General features: G+C 39.8%; 1 protein-coding gene across 2 annotated transcripts; it reads right to left on the bottom strand.

Moving 5' to 3' along the window:
• Window positions 1–1,606: 1,606 nt before the first annotated feature.
• On the bottom strand, window positions 1,607–15,855 carry C6H11orf58 (chromosome 6 C11orf58 homolog). 2 transcript variants are annotated; one of them, XM_072619598.1, is made up of 5 exons: window positions 15,582–15,855; window positions 13,062–13,145; window positions 5,612–5,672; window positions 3,374–3,483; window positions 1,607–2,311 (listed from the first exon to the last, which is right to left on the bottom strand). In XM_072619598.1, exons 1-5 carry the CDS (start codon window positions 15,642–15,644, stop codon window positions 2,072–2,074), a joined length of 558 nt encoding a protein of 185 aa, XP_072475699.1. In that variant the 5' UTR covers window positions 15,645–15,855; the 3' UTR covers window positions 1,607–2,071. The 2 variants fall into 2 exon arrangements, with proteins under 2 accessions (XP_072475699.1, XP_072475700.1); XM_072619599.1 differs by lacking the exon at window positions 15,582–15,855 and adding an exon at window positions 14,888–15,294.
• Window positions 15,856–17,402: the final 1,547 nt, after the last annotated feature.

The following is a 17,402-nucleotide window of genomic DNA, read 5'->3' as shown; positions in this document are numbered from 1 at the left end:
TTTAAAAATAAAAATACATAAGTAATACTAATATGTAGTTTGTTACATCAATATGAGCTCCTGAAGGAACCTTATGCCCAGGTATCCCTGTCTTTCTATAGGAGTCTGACACCACTGATCATTAGATCGCTAATCTCATTTTACATGACACTGGAGATCAGGGAAGTGGTTTGCCAAGATTATTCAGCAAGTAGGTGGCAGAGCACACTGGGGCAGGGAACATGCATTTATTAAATGCAAACCATGTGTCAAGCACTGTGCTAAGTACTTTAGAAATGTTAACTCATCTGACCGTCATAATACCTGTGACATAGGTGCTAGTGTTATCCCCTTTGTATAGATGAGGAATCTGAAGCAAGCAGAGGATAAGTGACTTGTCTAGGGTCACACAACTATTATCTGAGGCTAGAACTGAACTCAGGTTTTCCTGGCACCAGTACTCTAACTCACTGTGCCACCTAGCAATTTCTGGGGGACAATACAAAACAAGTCACTTAAAGAGTACCTATGCGCATAAACTGAAGTTGGAATTACTAAGGTTATCTCATCTAAAAAGAATATGGGAACTGATTTTTGTAAGTATCCCTAAAGTGACTGGACAGGGACATATAAATATCTCAAATGTATTAAGTTAAATATTCAGCTAAAACTAGAGAAAAAAAAGCCAGAATCTTGTTATGAAAATAGTCAATTAAATAATTTTTTTTTGGCTACTTTCACATTACACTGACCGACCTCTCATTTACTGGTTATGGTTAGTAGCTAACAGGGAAATAAATCAAGTCCTAACTCTACCACTTACTCCAAGAGGGGAAAACTGCCTTGCTAGGGCTTCAGTTTCCCCAGATGTAAAATATTTACATTATCTATCTCACAAGATTATTTCAAGAAGTAAATCACATCAAAGTGCTTCTTAATTGTAAAGCATGAAAAAATGCAAACTATGATTTATAAATTAGAGTGCTCTAATCTCCCAAGAGAAATAACAATGAAATTAGAAAAACTTAAAAAAAAAAGTCTGGGTAATAAAACTGGAAGAGGATGGACTGTTTCTAAGTCTCTTGTGTGGTAAAGCTTTATCAAATTCTCTGAGATGCTTTTAAGTTTTAGAGAATGTCAATAGAAGGATAAGAAAATAATGTAAACATCTTTTCCTCCCATGACTTTAATAATCAACCAATTTAATTCTGCTCTTATTCCTTTTAAAAGGAAATTCATTTTGTTTCCCCAATCCACTTTTTCCTGTGTCATGTAATTGACTACTGCAAAATGCGCTACAGTGTCAATACATTGTATTTTGGGCCAACTCACTGTAAAGAACTGTTATTTATGTTAAAAAAAAAAAAAAACAACCCCCAAACCACAAAACCCAAACCCTTCAATGGAGACTAGCACATTGTTGTCCCAACCTCATAATATAAACTGCCACGATTCTTTGGGCTTATGAGTAGAGCTAGAAAAATAACAATAAACTAAAGACCCATTCTTTTTGCCAGCTAATAATAATAATAATTATAATATATCAATGCCAGGAGATATTTCCATGATGAACAGTTCTACATCAAAGTATTATAATTAAAGAGGTATTTTTCTCATAAACGCACCATCACATTATCAAATTAACTTTTATAAGAGAAAACATTAGGGACAAAAATAATAAAAAAAGAGAATGGAACATACAGCTGTCAAAAACAGAAACACCCACAAAATAGTACTAAGAAGTTTCAACAATGATCCCCACATAATTTCATGAGAAGGGACTAAAAAAAAAAGTGAGGGGAAAAGGGAGTAGTTAGTTAAAGGGTATTTGATGATAATGTGAAAGGAAGCTGGGAATCATATTTATTTGTCTTTTGTACAATGCAACTCTTATATTTTACAAAAAATGGATATAACCATGCCCATAAAATTGTAATTCATGGCATCTGAAAGCAAACACTCTTTGTAATTATTTAAAAGGGCCTTTTTTTAAAATTATAATACAAAGGTCTGTGCTATAGAAGCAGTCCTCCACTGTGCATTATAACAATAAGGCTTACTTTGAATACAAAGACTAATCACACGCTCGGAGTTAGGAACCACTAGATTTAACAAACATCATTTTGTAATTGCTCTTCGCGTCCTTCTTAGCTTTGGGGTCCTCCACTTCCTCTGGCTGTTCAGCAGTTTGCAGTTCTTCAGCAGATTCCTCTTTCTCAGACTCTGAATCGCTTTCAGAGTCCTCTGGACTTTCAGGGTCAGGTGAATCATCATCATCATCATCGTCATCATCATTTCCAGCAGCATCACCTTCCCCATCAGGATCCTCTAACTAAAAACAAAAGAGATACGTCCCTTTTCATGATGAGATCGTGTTTTAGAAGACTCAACACAGGAATCTGAAAAACCTGTCTCTGAGAGAGATTTAACTTACTTTCCTTTTCCAAAGTTATTATCCCATTCTACATAGTTTTAAGGACAAAAAAGACTTTAGTTCAGCCTCAATTAATTAATTAATTTTACTTTCTGGTAATCTGGTAACTCTATCAGTTTTAAAATAATATTAAGGATTAATGTGGAACCCAAAGTGACATGAGAGGGACAAAAGGCAAACAAAACGGAGCCTTAATTAGCCAGTTAAAAAAAAAAATCTAAGTTGTAGGTGAAGGGTTTTCTAGAGCAGTGGTGTCAAACTCAAACAGAAAATGGGGCTGCACAATTAAGAATCTCTGTGGGCATATACTGAGCTAGAAAACTACACAGTAAATTATCTATGTTCTACTGTATTTTTGTGTATTTTGTTAACGACTTCCCAATTACAGTTCAATCTGGTTATGGCTACACTCTGTTGCAGCATATGATACCCCTGTTCTAGGACAGAGTTCAATTTTTAAAATAATCAGAATATATTATATTCAGCTTACATTTAGAAAACACATGTGCTGAAGTTTGAATATATATTGTTATAAAGCAGAATTCAGCATGAAGTATCTTATTTATAAAACAATCCTCTAGATAAGGTATCAAACACACAAGGGCCGAATATGGCCCATAATACTCCAGGAGTGAAGCCCAAACCTGATTAAAATATAGCTATCTGATTTTTAATGTGGTAATACCTATATATGTGTGTAGTTTTCTAAGTCAATATGTGGCCTGCAGAGATCCTTAAGTATGGTGTAGCAGCCATTTCTATTAGTTTCACATCACTGCTCTAGATTATTTGAGGACAGGAACCCATTTTTTAAAACAACAGTAACCTATCATAAGGTGTTCAAGCTGAAATGATTTTTTCTATTGCCAACAATTCTGTAATCCCCAGGTTAGTACTGATTAACACTCAATTTTACTTAGATGATGTCTTCCCAATGAACGAAAATAAGTTAATCACTACCTCACTGAAGCCAAGTCCACAATGTCGCCGATATCTGCCTGATAATTTACTGTCCATACTCTGCTGATACTGCGACTCCAGTTCTTCATTCATTTTCTTATCTTCTTCCCCTGCATGTCCAGTGTACTTTGGTTATGTTTCAGTCAAATTAATAAAAACATTTGATTACACAAAACAACCATAATACAGATGGCTATAATATACAGGACTGATTTTTAAAAGTTATGATTTAGTAATTATAACTTCGTGGATGTATCTGAACTCCACAAGAATTTTACCCAAGAAATCAAAAGGTTCAAACTGGACTATCAAAGTACTCATTATCTATATTGGTGACTAATTGTTGAATCAAAGTTCTCATAACTGTAACCAGGCAAGGCAGACATCATGAGGTTGTATGGCCTCAGAACAATAGTTTTGGAGTTACCTTTTTTTGATCAAAAAAAAAAAAAAAAAAAGAGAAAGAGGTAAGGATAAGAAATTTATATATCACCTAAACTCCAGAATTCCTTTCAGCCAATGAAAACACTGAAATGTGTTTCATCAAGAAGTGCAGATCACCTAGTTTAAAAGGTCCAACCTGTCAGGGCTATATCCTTATGTCTTATATGCATTAAAATTTATTGTAATAAATACACATATTAATACCCATTTTTATGTATTAAACTCTAAGAGAAATTTCACCCTTTTAACCCAAACAAAATCAACTTCTTTTGTCATTACCGTTTGTTTGACTCACAAAGTTCTCAATTTAAAAGAACAGAAAGTTAAATGCTATACCTCTACGAAAGGTTACAACTAGAACTTTTTCAAGATTAAACAACTGTATACTCAAGTGTTCTGCAGTGTGAAGCTAAAAAATTTTTTCTTATTTAAAGAGCAATTTTAAATAAGAAAAATCACAGGATTTAGGGCTATCTAAACCTCCTAGTTCAACCTATTCATCTGACAGATGAGCAAACTGAGGCCTAGAGAGGCTAAATGATTTGGTCCCAGTCACATTAAGTAGTAGGACCAAGCATTCAAAGTAAGTTCTTTGATTACAAATAGAATTTAGGCAATTCTTGGTTTCCACAAATTCAACTTTACATAAAGAATTCTGAAAGAAAGTCACATTCCAAAAAAACACCAATGTATAGCACTGTGTTCTCTCTCTGTTCTTTTGCCCCTTGGCTTAATGCTAACACCCCCCTCCCCCAAATTAAAAGGCCCCACTACCTTAAAAAAAACAAACTCAAATACTTCTCCAAGTGAAAACAGAAGAACTAAAGTGCCTGAGACTGCCTAGCTGAAGGCCCCAGCATGCTCCCCTCCTGTCCTGTCTGTATCTGCCCCCATCCCATCTTGTTCTTCTTCTTGGTTCCAACCAGGCCCCCATGTGTTCCTTCACCCACTCTAGCTTCTGTCCCCACCCACATGTCCTTGAAGTGTGTCGATCACCTCATCCATGTGGGGCCCTCTTCCTGCCTCTCTCTATCCTCTCCTTTGCCATTTCTGAGGGTAAATTCACATTATGTAAAAAAATGTTACGCAGAGATCTGCAGAATGCTCCACTTTAAAGCAACAACTATCTGTATTCTTTCACCTGACTACCTGCCTCTCATTTTTCAGTATCTTCCTTAAACAGTTTTGCTCAAGTCAAAGCAATTCTCCCTCCTGCAACCTGAGCATATTATTTTTTTGAGCATTTTTAGGGATTTTCTTTAGACTTTAATTCTGGAGTCTGATTAGCAGAGTAATCCAATTTGTTGGTAGGCAGATGGCATGGGAAATGTTTTTTTTAGAAGATCTAAGACCCAACCCTATTTACCATTTTTGTGACCTTGGGCAAGTCACCTTTTGGGGCTTAGGTATTCTTCTCATGTATAAAATCAGAATGCTGGATCAGTAGTTCCTAAGGTTCCTGCCAACTCTGAATGAATCCATGACCTTATTAATTTATTATGACTACTATAATTATAAGTGCTATCTCCATAATGACAGAGTGGAAATCTTTATGTAGGTGAAGTCAACAACAATATGATCTTATTAGGAAGGATAAATATACCCGAGCGGCAAAAAAACAGACACAAAACTGAAGTGTAGCCAACACCTACCTTTTCATATTTAAAAAAGGAACTATGCTTTGGCTGAAATTCTAGCCACCAGATCCAATTAATTCATACTATTAGAAATAACAAACTTTTTGATATCGCTACATTTAAACATCCCTACTTCAATTATATTGTACATTCTTACCTGTTCTGAAATGAGATGTTGACCTATGGTCTCCTATAACAAGACGGCCAGTGTGTTCTTTCTATTTAAAAGATAGAAAATTAGAAGTCGTTCAAATAGCTTTATACATATACATCCCATGTGGGTTAAAAAGCTTTTGATGTCCATAATTGTGTTCAGATATATAACAAAATCTTAAATCACTTCGGACCCTCATGTAATTAGAGAGAGCCTTTTGACAGGCCAGAAGCCCCCAAAATCTACATTCAAAAATTTTCTAAAACATTTTAATTTTTAGTTTTCAGACCCAGAGCAAGACATACAAATCTACTTTGAAAGATTTTTAAAACATGAATTCTGTTCATAAAATAGGCATAGAGATAGCTAATAATCAGAAAACTAGCTTTGTCTGTCAAAAGTTAAATCTTTTCTCCTAAGAGTAGAGAATATTAAACAAGAATTAAGCATAATGATTTTACCTACAACCTTCCAGAGTATTCTTAAAGGTCATAGCTCCAGAGGTGGTACAGTGGATAGAGCTCTGGGCCTGGAGTCAAAGAAAACTTGAGTTCAGATAAACCTCAGACACTCACTGTGTGATCCTGCACAGTCACTTAACCAGACTCTTTCTTTCTTCCACTGTAAAATGAGAATCATAAGAGCACTTGTCTCCCAGGGTTGTTATAAAGACCAAATGAGACAGTTTCTGGCACACAGCAGGCACTTAATGCTTGTTCCCTTCTCTTCCCTCTTCACAGGGACCTTAAGTCACCTAGTCCAACTTCCTCAATTGCACTTCCTTAAGTGTGCCCATGTGACAGGCACTGCACTAAGTGCTTGGAATAAGAAGACAAATGAAAAGCCCCTGATCTAATGGATCTTATTGAGGGAAGTAATAGGCATATACCAAGCTACATACAGAATACCAAAAGGAAAGAAAAAGGGAGCAAACTAGCTGGGGTGACATCAGGGGCTACCTGAGTAGAGTCGGGCATTTGGATGGGAGAGCCAGTGCAATGGCTGTGAATGTCATCACAGCAGTTACGGATGGAGCAGGAAGTGCAAGGAGAGAGAGCGGGCAGAGATCAGGTTGTGAAGACAGATAACGAGAGATAAACAAACTGAAGCAACAGAAATTATTAAACCTATATCCAACATATTAAAACTACAGATTTAGCAGGAAGAATCAATGAGCTACAATGCCCACCCTGATTTACATTTTCCTGACATTCTTTAAATCTCCCTATACAATTACTTTGATTCAGTATTATCGAAGCTCTCTTACTAATAGTTTCTACAGTTTTAAAATTCTTGTCTTCTCAATCTTCTAAAGTTTTTTCCTAACTTTCTCCTCTTCCATATTTATCTTAACTTTGCTAATGTTATCACATCCATTAGTTCTCTATTTTCATGGTGCTTCTATCGAAAGATTATCACTGTGCATAAGAAGAAGATCAATATATGACAAAGTGACGTTCTAAAAGTATACAGCTGCAACATTAAACAATATTTTGGTGCATGCTATATACTTTGATTTGCTCTGGGGATAGGTTCCTATCGGCTAACTACTTATGGGCAGTTTCAAATGCTTAAACAGTTTAACTTGTAATATGTTGTTATTCAAAAACATTTTACTTCCCAACAATGCCAGTTAAGGGAAATGATACTAGTCTTAGCTTTTACCCCTTTTGCTATTTATTTCTTCTCCCTTAGGGGATGCCCACAATACTAATTTATTACTTATAACATTTATTTCTAAAGGATATAAAAAAAACCACATATACTATGGAGCTCTGTTCATTTAATAATTTCACTTTTGCCCAACACTAAAGGTTTAATGCAAAATTATGTTTCTTATTACCTGAACACATAAAGGATCTGAGGTTCAAAAGGCATAGGAAACTCCAGGTGTGGATATTTACCTATGGTCATAGAGTTATAAGAATGGGATTTGAAGCCAGGTCTCACTGATTTTCAACTAAACACTATACACTAAGCAACAATTTCTTATTCCTTATTATGTGTTTATTTGACTTTTGGTCTTTGTTGGTAGTTTTAGACAGACCAGCACTAGTGTTATTTATGTCAGGGTGAGTTGTGAGTCAACAAAGACAAGAAATGCCTCAGAGGATTTAACTGCAATATCAGTAAGTCTATAATGAATTTTAAAATGATCATAACCAATATTTATAATTATTATCATTAAACATCAAAGGACACTATGAAATTTGCTTTTCAACTATATTTATATAAATGGATTTCCATGTACAAAATGTCAGTGGAATATAATAGTTTAGGTTGCTAGAGTTTTGGTCAGACAGACCTGTGTTCAAATCCCACTTCTGCTACATGTTGGATCACAAGCTCTCAATTTTTTCACCTGTAAAACTGGGATAATACTTTTAATACCTCCCTCCCATGGTTGATGTAAGCATCCAATGAGAATGTACACTAAAGCACCCTGCAAACTTTAAAAGGCTATTTTTATTGTTATTACATCTAATTTTCAGTTGCTTCTCAAAGACTCTATGTCCTTATTTCTCTGTCCATTTATTCCCACACTTCTTTTAATATAGTTACAGTACATATTCTGTCCTCATTGTATTTTATTTCATAAACAACATACTTCTTATATTTCTCCTATCAGTTTTATTTTAGCATTCTAATCTAATTAATCTATCACTATTTAACTCCTATTCTTAGGCTTGTCAGGTTTTTTCCCTTTCAATTGCCAATATTGTTGCTCTAAAAACCTTTTACTGGGTACCTCCCTCCCTGTTCCATAACATCCTAAGGGTCCATTCCCAACAACGCAATTACCATGAAGCACCAACTCTGGCAGGGAAGTTCGTTCTTAAGAGACTGGCCTCAAATGGGGGCGATGTTACTAACTAAGCAACAGAGGATTTGTGTTGGTGCAGCTTTATATAGTTGTTATATGGTCACGTGTGCCAGTTAATTCTCTAATCTTTACTGACTTCTGGCATTGTTGCTAAAACCTCTATCTCCACGACTGGAAAATGGGAAATCTTGCTTAAGAGTAGGAATGACACATAGGGTTCTTAGAAGTCAGGTTAAACAGATAGCCCTAGTGCTCCATTCCTATCTGTGCTATACCAATCAAGAGATCCAGAAAATGAGGAGTGCCCTGTGCATATGACTTGTGGAGAATTTGCTAGATGACACGGACAAATTTTGTTCAGCCTGAGACAGCGTGGAGGGGCTTTTTTGGGGGTTACGGGGAGAGATACTGAAACTGATGAGCTCAAGGATCCAATGAGGAATGTAAATAATTTTTTTAAAATGTTGTAATCTCACTGAACTCATTTATTAATACTGATTTTTCTAGGTATACTCTTAGGTCACCAACAGATAATATTTTGACCTCATTTTCAAAGTAAATCTCTCTGATCCTCTTTTTCTCTCTTAATGAGATTACTTCTATCACTACTTTTGTGTTAAATGGTGGTAAAAATGGGAATACCTGTGAATATAAAATTTTATGCAAGGTTTGCACTGCATCAACTTCTATGATCTTATGACTGAAAAATGTTCTTGTTAATGATGTATTATTGATAGTTTTTTCCTAATATTTAACCTGCTTGACATACATAAAATAAAATTTGCTTGGTTATAATGAATGAAAATTCAAATAGATTGTTGGCAAATATTTTATTTAGTAATTTTACAAGCGAGGTTTCCCTTCCTCATGTTGTCTTTCCTAGTTCTTAAAATCAGTATCACATACTGATACTCTCTAGAATTAACCTATTGTCCAAGTCTTTTATATCGTCCTCTTTATCCACTAATCAATCTGCTCAAGGTTTTGTTGTTTTTTAAAATATTCAGGGCTTAGTCTGTTAATCACTGCTTGACCATGTGTTTTTGGACACTCCATTGCAGGTTTTTAGTTTTTTCTGCATTTTTTGCTAAATAATCTTTTCTCTCTCCAGAAAACTCCTACTGTGGTGCCTCATCATGAAAGAGATGACCCTGGGCTTTTGAAGGTTATGCCACAGTACTAGCTTTGGTAGGTAAATTTTACCAAGATGGAAAGATTTCAAATACATGTCTAACGTAAAACTACCTCCAAGAAGGCTTACCGCTGGAGATTATTATTTGTCTTTTATGGCTAACCATAAGTGGATAAAAATACAAAATGGACATTGGTCTTTGTGATCTATTTATGCTTCTCTTGTGACAGTAGAAGAGGGAGCAAAAAGTACTGCGAATAATATAGTTCCAGTCTGTCTAAAAACATTATTTTTTACTATTTATACCTTTAACCTGTAATTTTTAAACCAACAACTGATGACTACGAGCAACCAAACTATATTCATATTGATAGCCTTACTTTAACTAAAACTGGAATATATAAACAAGTTATAGAACAGTGGGAAGGACTTTTCAGATTTCCTCAGATGTAAATAAAAGAGATGGTTCCAATATTTGTCCAAAGGCAACAAGAAATGATTTCAAAAGACACTTAGTCATCTCGTCTGATAGTGTTTGTGATCAACATAAGCAAATTTATCAACAAAAGATATGCAATTTATGCTAACATCTACTGCAGATAATTAAGTAGAGAACCTAACAAAGATGCCCCAAACTTGACACAAAGCCTGATACTGGAGGACTTAAGCAAGGTGGATCAAGAGAAGATAGCAAAAAGCCATGTGGTAAAATAAGATCTGATATTAAGACATCAAAAAGGCAAAAAATGTGCAGACCATTCAAAAGCCTCACTCCCATATACCATCAAACTTGCTTTAAAAAGAGAGCTAGAAAGTTCTGGATGTGGCAAGCATCAACTGGCATCACAAAAAAACAAACAAACAAAAAAAAAACTGACCATATCTTGGACTCCTGTCTACAAGTATTCCTCCTATAAATCAGATACAAAGTTGTATGTAAATAGAACTTGGTACACAGACCGCAGTCATTTGTGAACTGGCTATCTGTTTATAAAGACTACTGACTAGACTAGAGTGAAGAGTAAATACCAAATTTGAAAATGTTATAGAAATTTGAGCAGATACAACATCAGATTCAAATAAGCTGACTGAAAAACAGGACATGGACAATGGTAAAATATAGACTCAATTGATTAGCATTTCTCAAAGAGAAACGAACACAAAACAACTGCTACACTAAGAGAGCTCAAAGTTCTGAAACTGCTTTTGAGAACAGCTTCCTTACCATGTGGAACAGAGAAACATGGAAGCTAAAGGCAATATCAATTTTATGGCATAAACTTATCTACAAATATTACATTGATAATGATGTAAGACTACCAACAAAACAGACTCACTGGACAGTGGAAAACCTTTTAATCAGCTTACCACAAGCAAATTAATATACTGGAACGAGACCAAACCAGACATGGAGTAGGATACATAGTCTCATATTTAGGACATGAGCCAAACTCAACGACAATAGTGAACCACCACATTTGGACTTATCACCTCAATACCTGATGAGGACATGTACTTAAGAAGATGAAGTCTGGAAAACAAGCTGAAATACATACCAAGGCAACATAATTTTACAGATACTCAGGCATTACTTTCAACATATCTCAAAAAGAACAAGATTCCAAAAAAGTTAATGTCAGATATTACACTCCTCCCTTCCCCCCAACCTACCCTCAACAATGAGATGCTATCAGCAACTACCAAAAACAGTTGAAGTAGAATTAACACTACCCAAAGGCCTAGTTTATAATTTCTATAGATTTTGTAGAAAAATGTTGTATGAATATTGAAAGATTTTCTTGATGAAAACAGAGGAAGGGAACTGATATCCTCCAGAATCTAATTTTTTATAGATCACATTTTAAAACCACACCACTGATTAAAGTATAAAAGTCTGCCATATTTATTGCTTTTTAAAGTGTTCTTAAACAAGGCGTCTCACACGTTCATTTAAGATTTTGTGACAAATATGACAATACAGCAGAGTTCAATTTATACAAATTCAGTAGTCAATGGAAAGGCATACAGGAGGGAATAACTGCTGAATATCATAGATAACTATGAGTTGAAAGTTATTTTAGGCTAGTTGTAAATGTCTTTTTTTCCCAAGTTGATTATGGTGAAATTTTTTTGGAGGAGGAGGAGGAGGGAAAGAATGCTCCTTGATTAGCTTCTTTATTAGCTACAGGGACCTATTATTTTATGGTCTTTTTTGAACTTTGGGTGGCAATTTTAGATTTCTCAGAATACTAATCTATCTGTACCACTTGTTACCACAAACCTATTATATGTTTTACTTCCATCCAATTCTCTGATCCAGCTCATCCTCCCCAACCTAGCTGCCAATCTACCTTGCAGACTGCTACGCAGAGGCTGAGTAAAGCAGGTAAGATGTAGGGCTGCTACTTCCTCTGAGAGAAACTAGAGCACCCAAGTGAAAGGAATGGTTGTATTTTGAGGTGAGGATTTTGATTAGTGCTCTTCCCACTGGGTTTGAAAGTCCGTGGAAAGCACAGGCATGCCTAGCAGCAATGGTAGAGCACAGCAGAGCATCTTTGTAATAACCAGGGATGGAGTGGGAAGGCCATCTATGAAACTCAACTTCTAGATAGAACATGATGGGGGCAGGTGTGGCCCTAGTTTTGTTATGGGACACCCCTTTAAAGTTGACAAGGCATGCTTCGAAGTTCAGAGTGTAGAGAAGGCTTTTTAGGGACTTTCTTTCAAGATGATTATAAAGCAAGAAAATTGCTTCCAAACCTTCTTTTTGTTAAATTAGCACCATCTAATTTGTATGATTGGAAGCATTACAGTAGAATTTATGTGTCAAAAATAGCTAATTTCTGTAGCACTTTAAGATCCGCATTTTATGTACACACACATACATAAAATCTCACTTGATCCTTATCACCACACTGAGAGGTGGATGTTATCATCTCCATTTTACAGATAAGAAAACTGAGGCAGACAGAAGTCACATATCTGTTAAGTGTCTGAGGCAAAATTTGAACCTAAGCCTTCTTGAGCCAGAAGTCTAGCACTCTATCCACTATACCACCTGGATGTCCCCAACAATGGCTGAATCAACAACAAATGAAACATCCCTTTTATATTCATTCACAAAGTATAATGATCTGCCACTTGGGAAAAGAGCAGTAAACTCACCTCTCCTCTTTTTTGTCACAACATCCTTTTTTGCTTTCCTTTTACCTTCTTTACTCTATCAATCGAATAATGTCAGGATTTGAGATATGGGGATAATGGATATGGCTCTCTTTCTCAGGCCAGCTAGTTCCCTCCATCCCCAATTCTAGGATGACAACTTTTCTGACCAGCTAATATGACACAGAATAATGGAATAAGGAACAAGAGAACCCTATCTTCTTTTGAGCAAACTGTTTTAACTTGTAACATTAAAAAAATTTTTTTTTACTAAAAAAACATTTTTAGAAAAATTCTGAGTTATTTTCATACACTCCCCCCTTCTTTTCACTCACCTTTCCAGCTCCCATTAGTCTCAAGAACTTCTGTTTTCTCTCTTCATTGCCCAGGTCAGCTGCCTCCCAGTTGCTAGAGCCAATCTAGACAAAAGAATGATGAAATTAGGGCTTTTCTTTTGAGGGGGAAGGATGACATTAACTTACACTTGAAAATGGGAAAAATTAGATTTACATATTCTAAATTTTCTATGTAGTTTACCCATGAAAATGAATGACCAAATTTGTATGCACCAAACAGTGCACCACTACTTACAATCAAATGTTTGCTTTAAGTACTATCAAGACAAATGACTGCCATTTACCCTTTTGTATCCTCTCCCCTCTTCTTTCCCATGGACACAAAAGACACTCAATAAAATATTACTCTAACTAAATTTTGACTAGTGATGCTATATTGATGCATATTCAATGGATAGTTTCCTTTGCTCTTAGTGTTCTATTTTCATTACTTTGAAAGGTTCATCTACTCCCGTGGTTTTAACTACCACTTAGATTTAGGTAACACCCAAATCTATATTCCCACCTGAGTTCTTGATGTGTTTTCTGATGCTTTCATTTCCCTAAACCTAATGCTTAACATATTTTAAATAAAAGAAACAAGGAAAAGAAGTATGTCCCCTGCCCTTCCCCCATTACTTAAACCATGGCCCCTTTCTGATGTTCCCATTTCTATGAACATAAGCAACCTTTCATTTCTTCAAGCTCACTTTTTGGGCATTAACTTCAAATTCTAACATCTTTAGTCATGATCACACTGATTCTTCTCTGAAGTCTTTCAGAACCAACTGCAAGAATTCACCCAAAGTGTCACATTATTCACTTGGCCTATGCAGCCATTCACATCATCCACTTTACTCCACTCCTCCTGGAAACTAGTTCCTCCTGTACCTCACAGATCATTACACTGATTCAGACTCTTCTTTCCGGCCTACTAAACTGTCTCATCAGTTCTCATACCATCAGTCCTACGACATCCAAGCCCTTGCCTAGGATTACTGAAATACCTTCTCTCCTGTAAGTGAATAATTTACCTCCTCCACGAAGAGTTCCCCTGACCTACTCCTCTCACCGAAAACCAGTCCATCTACTTCCCATTCCAACACCAAGAACTTCCAGGTTCACATGACCGAGCTGGGCCTACTGCGATGTCTTTTTCCTGTCTCTGAAACTACATTACTTGGCACACGATGAGTGCTCGATAAAAAACTGTTAGTTGACCTTGAGGTTGTCTAACTTCTGGTTGACACTAAGTATAAATTAAATTCATCAAGTAGGTTTTAAAGAACGTGTTCCTAATGAGCAAACTTTGTCATTCTACAGTAATCCAGTAGTTATGGCTCCTTCAAAGTACATGCTCTATCAAACACCCAGTTCATCTTCCTAAAAAGAAGTTTGGACTTTTCAGGACACTATTAAATTATTGTAAAATATCCAAGTACATCCAACTTTAGGCTTGTAAGAGTCCGGTTCTAAATCCGGTTAAGGATCGCAGAACTGTGGCCGACTTCTCATTTTCTAGATCCACTCCTCTGTACCACAAATGCTTGCTGACTTGATTCTGCTTCATTCAGTCCTGTAACTCGGGGAATTCCATTCACCAACGTCATTTTATAGCAGGTGAAGCCTCTTCTCTGAGTTAACCTCAAAATCTTCGAACTGAAATGTACGATTCCAACTTAAAGAATGACATACAGTTCAATTATCATTTAACTTTAACCTATTCCAAAACACAGGCACGTATACACCACGTACCGGGCCCTGGTTCTAAAAATGACCTTTTAGAACCAGCGGAGGGCAGCAAGGTGTAAAACCACCAAAATAACCTTTTCAAAGCGGGTTTTGAACCTCGAGCCTCGGATCTGGTTTCCTTCCATGAACGGCCTCCGTCCGGGCGGGGTCCACCCCGCATTCTCACCGGGCCACAAGCCTCCAGGACAATCACTTCCTGCAGGGGCGGACCGCGGCGGCGGCGTCAGGGGCCGCGCACGTGGACCACGGGGAGGAGCCGCGCGTGCCTCCCGGGCCCGGCCCAAGCCTCGGCCCCGGCCCCCGCAGCGACGGCGAGGATGCAACGTCCCGGGCTCGTGCGCTCTCACGAGTCACCTCTCGGCACCTCACGCCGCCTGCCTGGAAGCGCGCTGGGCTAACAGCCGAGCCCCGAGCGGGTGCCCCGCTGGGCCGAGAGCTCACGGGGGGTCAATCCTCGGCAGGGAGTCTCGGACGCGCACCTCGCACAAAGGGGAAGCTCGCTGGCGCACGCGCCCGCGCCCCTGACCGCCGGGGTGGGGAACCCCTTCCCCCCTCACAGCCCAAATTCAATACGGGTCGCTCTCGGCGCCTCCCCGCCCCCCAGCTTCCCCGAGAGAGACGAAGAGGCCGCTTGCTTCTCTGCCCCCACTCTTTCCAATTCAGCTCCCAGGTCTGGGGCGCCCCTGCTCGGCCCTCGGACTGCCGAGTAGGCCTCGTTAGCCGGCCTTCTCTTTCCCCCTTCCCCCTCCCCCCGCCATTGTTATTTACATCGTCGTCGGGGGAGGCTGAACGCTTCACCCCGTGCGGGTGGGACTCTCGGGCCGCACTCATCCTCCCGCCGACCCCGCCTAGGGGAGCGCCGAGGCCGCCCACTGCTCTCCTCTTCTGCCGCCGGCACCCACAGCAGCCGCCGCAGCCCCCGCTCAGCGCCGCTCAGGATCGCGGGGCGAACCGGGCCTCCTCAGCGAGCGTCGTCGCGGCGCTCCGCCCACGTCGCCGACGCGACTCTCGTCCTTTCCCTCCCCACCCCACCCCCCCAGCCGAAACGCTCTGGGAATCGTAGTTCTCTGACTCGATCGTCTGTGACAGAAACAAAGAGAGTTAGCAGGAAGAAGGACTACAACTCCCAGAAAGCCATGCGGAGCTCTCGCGCTGAGTGGCGGGAGTGCCCTCGGAAGCTACGCCTCCTTCGGCCATTCTCGAGGCTAAGCCCGAGGCGGAGATCTCGAGGTTTTCGGCTGCGGACGCCAAGCGTCCGCTACGCTCTTCTTTTAAGGCTGAGCTGTCGCCTTGTCACTATTGTCGTTATGAACCCCTCGGGCTTTAAATTCAGTGACACATGATCATCCTCCGGGGCCCAGGCCAAAACCTTTAAAAAAAAGAAAATGGCTCCTGACCTCCAGAGCTTGTGCGGGCGGGGACTCGCGTCCCCCGGGGTGGCTTCTTCGGCTGGCAGCATCCTCCCCCTATGTGTCCATGGAGTAGGGCGGGCGCAGGCCCGAGGGCCCGCCGGGGGTGGGGTGAGGGAGGAGACATTTTTTCTGCTGGGGGGGGGGGCAATTCCGGCTGCCAGGCCGGTGGGGGTGGGGCGGCGCCACAAAGGCCCTCGGGGCCTAGGAGAGCTGGCCCAGCCTCGGTGGGTGCGCACTGCTATCCCCGAGGCCCCCTAGCCCGAGCCCACGCTCTCCGTTTTACAGAAGAGGGATAAGCGTGTATTACGGCTCTGCCCTGTGCCAGGCACCGTCCTTACTTAGCTCTAGGCATAGAAAGGCAAAAGACCTCCTGCCCTTGTGATGCCCAATGGGGGGAGAGCCTGCAGACAGCTCTGTGAGAACGAAATACGTACAACCTAAGGTGGAGGTAACAGACCCAGCGCTGGCAGCAGTGCCAGCTAAAAAGCCTGTCCGTCTGCACTGACCACCCCTCTGAAGTACATAGGGCAGTTAGCTTCCTCCTCACCCTCGAAGGTATTGGTGCTCTACCAGTGAAGAACCAGGGACAGTCCCGTCTCATAGCTAGAGGTGAAAGCTGGGCTGCCTAGGTAATAGAGGAGTGCCTCAAGTCCTCACTGTGTGCCAGGCACTGCCGAGTGCTGCGGGCACAGAGTGGCAGCGTTTAGGTGGTTCTCAATGTTGGCAAAGCAGCCGGGTGCCCTGTCATCCGGTCCTCCCGGGATGGCTTGAAGTGCCTGCTATGGTTCCCACTGGGAAAGAAGGGTTGGGTCCCTTGCTTAGGATCACACAGCTGCTAAGAGTCCAGCAGGGTTTGGACTCAGGCCTTCCTTGTAGATCCTGCACCACCTGGCTGCCTCCATAAATAAATACAGAAGAAGATGGCTGCCCTCGTCTATTAAGGGCTGGGCATAGAACGAAATGCCCTCGAAGCTTGTGTTCTGCTGGAGAAAAATGACAGGTGTACAGATAGGACAATCCAAGATAAATACAAAGGAGTTGGGGGCTTGGGGGAGTCAGGAAAGGCCTCTTGCTGAAGGTGGCACTTGAGCTAACCCTTGAAGGAAGCGGGAGGTTCTAAGAAGCATGGAGCATGTAGGCATATGTTCCACACTTCAGGGATAGCCTGTGTAAAGGC

The sequence above is a fragment of the Notamacropus eugenii genome, chromosome 6 (genome assembly GCF_028372415.1).
Source record: "Notamacropus eugenii isolate mMacEug1 chromosome 6, mMacEug1.pri_v2, whole genome shotgun sequence".
Taxonomy (NCBI): Eukaryota; Metazoa; Chordata; class Mammalia; order Diprotodontia; family Macropodidae; genus Notamacropus; species Notamacropus eugenii.
The sequence above is the reverse complement of the archived record's forward strand: the minus strand, read 5'-3'. Positions and strand labels throughout refer to the sequence as shown.